We start from the raw sequence: 2,972 nt of genomic DNA, 5'->3' as shown, positions 1-2,972 counted from the left end.
ATATGTAGGTAAACAGATAGGTAAGTAGATAGATAGGTACATAGGTAATACAGACAGACAAGCACACATACACATACACAAAAAGAGATGGAAACACGTGACCATATACACACACGCACTCCACACACACACAAACAAACACTGAAACGCATATGCAGAATGCATACATACAAACATACACGCATATACAAGATAGAAATATAAAAACGTAAAAAAAGCAGCAAAGGCCAGAGGTAGAGGTGATGATGTGATCAATCACTGAATTGACCAGTGACCACAGCACATTAGTGGTGTTTGTTCTATCACCTCTGAATAAAAATAAATACAAGCACCATACAGTAATGATTAACTTAGAGAGAGAAATCTGTAAGGCAGGTTCAATTCCCAGTTGATTCAGTTTACTTAATTCCACTTGATGTTGTTGGCACTCCGTTGCTTACAACGTCGAGGGTTCCAGTTGATCCGATCAACGGAACAGCCTGCTCGTGAAATTAACGTGCAAGTGGCTGAGCACTCCACAGACACGTGTACCCTTAACATAGTTCTCAGGGATATTCAGAGTGGACACAGTGTGACAAGGCTGACCCTTTGAATTACAGGCACAACAGAAACAGGAAGTAAAAGTGAGAGAAAGTTGTGGTGAAAGAGTACAGCAGGGTTCGCCACCATCCTCTGCCGGAGCCTCGTGGAGCTTTAGGGGTTTTCGCTCAATAAACACTCACAACGCTCGGTTTGGGAATTGAAACCGCGATCCTATGACCGCGAGTTCTCTGCCCTAACCACTGGGCCATTGCGCCTCCTCCACCTCATATTTCTGACTCTAATTCATTGACACAATGCCTGGAGATGTTATTTATCCCCAAATTCCCTCTAATCAAGACGACATGATTGAAAGTCGTTCCAGCAATGACAATCTCATCTTCTTTTTGTTTATGGAGATGGTGGGGTGTGATCTGAGAGAAATATCGATACCAGTCATTGTAAATTAAGTGACTACATAACTTCTGTCGTTGTCTCATCTAACTGAAGAGGTGGTCTTTGATGTTGACTCTGTAGTTTATTATGGGTTATGAGACATGTTTAGCATTTTCAATAAGAATATAAAGCGGAATTTAGAAATACAAGTAAAGTAAAAATGTGTTTGGATACCAATTAAACATTAACGATTAATGAGAAGTAAAATAATGCTTACCATACTTGCATATGTTTGTTTAGGAGTTGATTCAGAGGTATATTGGTAAAGGAATTTGTTATATGGGGAGGATGTTAACCGATCTAAAACTTCAACCTCGTTAATGAGTAACACCTGTCGAGACACCTGTTCACAGTTGGGAGGGTAGGTTTCATGTTGCATACGCACCTTGTTTAAGAAAGAAATTGAAGATACAAAGATTAATATAACAAATTTTGAAAATGACAATTTTAATACTCAACTGATGTTGGTAGCACATTATGGTAAGGTAGGCCTGCTTCAATTATTGGCTTCAAATTTTGGCAGAAGGCCAGAATTTTTGGGGAAGGGGCTGAAGTTGATTAGATTGACCCCAGTGCTCAACTGGTACTTATTATATTGACCCCGAAAGGATGAAAGGCAAAGTCAACTTTGGTGGAATTTGGACCCAGAACATAAAGATGGACAAAATGTTACTAAGCATTTTGCGTGGCATGCTAATGATTCTGCCAGCTCACCATCAAACAGCTTCAGATATTATAATACGTATACTCTTTACTCTTTTACTTGTTTCAGTCATTTGACTGTGGCCATGCTGGGGCACTGCTTTTAGTCGAGCAAATCGACCCAGGACTTATTCTTTGTAAGCCTAGTACTTATTCTATCGGTCTCTTTTTCCCGAACCGCTAAGTTACGGGGACGTAAACACACCAGCATCGGTTGTCAAGCGAAGTTGGTGGGGACAAACACAGACACACAAACATATACACACACATACATATACATATATATATATATATACATATATACAACGGGCTTCTTTCAGTTTCTGTCTACCAAATCCACTCACAAGGCTTTGGTCGGCCTGAGGCTATAGTAGAAGACACTTACCCAAGGTGCCATGCAGTGGGACTGAACCCGGAACCATGTGGTTGGTAAGCAAGCTACTTACCACACAGCCACAGTAAACCTTGTGACATTTGATTCAGTTCTTTACATTCTGAGTTCAAATCCTGCCATAGTTCACTTGCAAAGTGGACTTAATTCTATTCTCAGTTTAACATCACTGCCTGAGCCTCCTTGGATGCCATTAGTGGAGTCCACTTTGTTGCAAGCACTCAATCCAGGTATTTCGTTGAAGGATACCATCCTCCCTTCCACCAATCTTGAAAGCTTTAGTTGGTCCAGTGCTATAGTAGATGAGGCTTGCCCAAGGTGCCATGTAGTGGGACTGAAGATCACATGGTTGGGAAGCAAGCTTCTTAACCACACAGTCATGTCTGTGCATGCATATATCATCTCATCTACTAATGTCTGTTCTCCATGCTGGAGAACTACCCAGGCTCCATTTGTCTGTTTTGGCATGGTTTCTATGGTTGAATGCTCTTCCTAATACTAACCACTTTACAGAGTGTGTGTGTGTGTGTGTGTGTGTGTGTGTGTGTGTGTGTATATATATATATTCTTTTACTTGTTTCAGCCATTTGCCTGTGGCCGTGCTGAAGCACTACCTTTAGTTGAACAAATCAACTCCAGGACTTATTCTTTGTAAGCCTAGTACTTGTTCTATTGGTTTTCTTTTGCCGAACTGCTAAGTCACGGGCACTTAAGCACACCAACATTGGTTGTCAAGCGATGGTGGGGAGACAAACACAGACACACAAATACATATACGCATGCATGTGTGTGTATATATATATATATATAGGCATATATATATATATATATATATAGGCACAGTAGTTTGCTTACCAATCACATGGTTCTGGGCTAAGAACATTCCTATGTTTTCCAGACAGAA

At 40.6% G+C, this 2,972-nt stretch overlaps 1 protein-coding gene across 1 annotated transcript in view; it reads right to left on the bottom strand.

Moving 5' to 3' along the window:
- LOC106870186 (autophagy-related protein 2 homolog B) overlaps positions 1-2,972 on the bottom strand; it is a 161,036-nt gene that overhangs the window by 16,582 nt on the left and 141,482 nt on the right. Inside the window, exon 35 of the mRNA XM_014916188.2 lies at positions 1,193-1,360. Within this exon, the coding sequence (XP_014771674.1) occupies positions 1,193-1,360 (168 nt within the window). The remainder of the gene's footprint in view (positions 1-1,192; positions 1,361-2,972) is intronic.

This window comes from Octopus bimaculoides, chromosome 3 (assembly GCF_001194135.2).
Source record: "Octopus bimaculoides isolate UCB-OBI-ISO-001 chromosome 3, ASM119413v2, whole genome shotgun sequence".
Lineage (NCBI taxonomy): Eukaryota > Metazoa > Mollusca > Cephalopoda > Octopoda > Octopodidae > Octopus > Octopus bimaculoides.
Note: the sequence above shows the minus strand (reverse complement) of the source record. Positions and strands in the feature narration are given on the sequence as shown.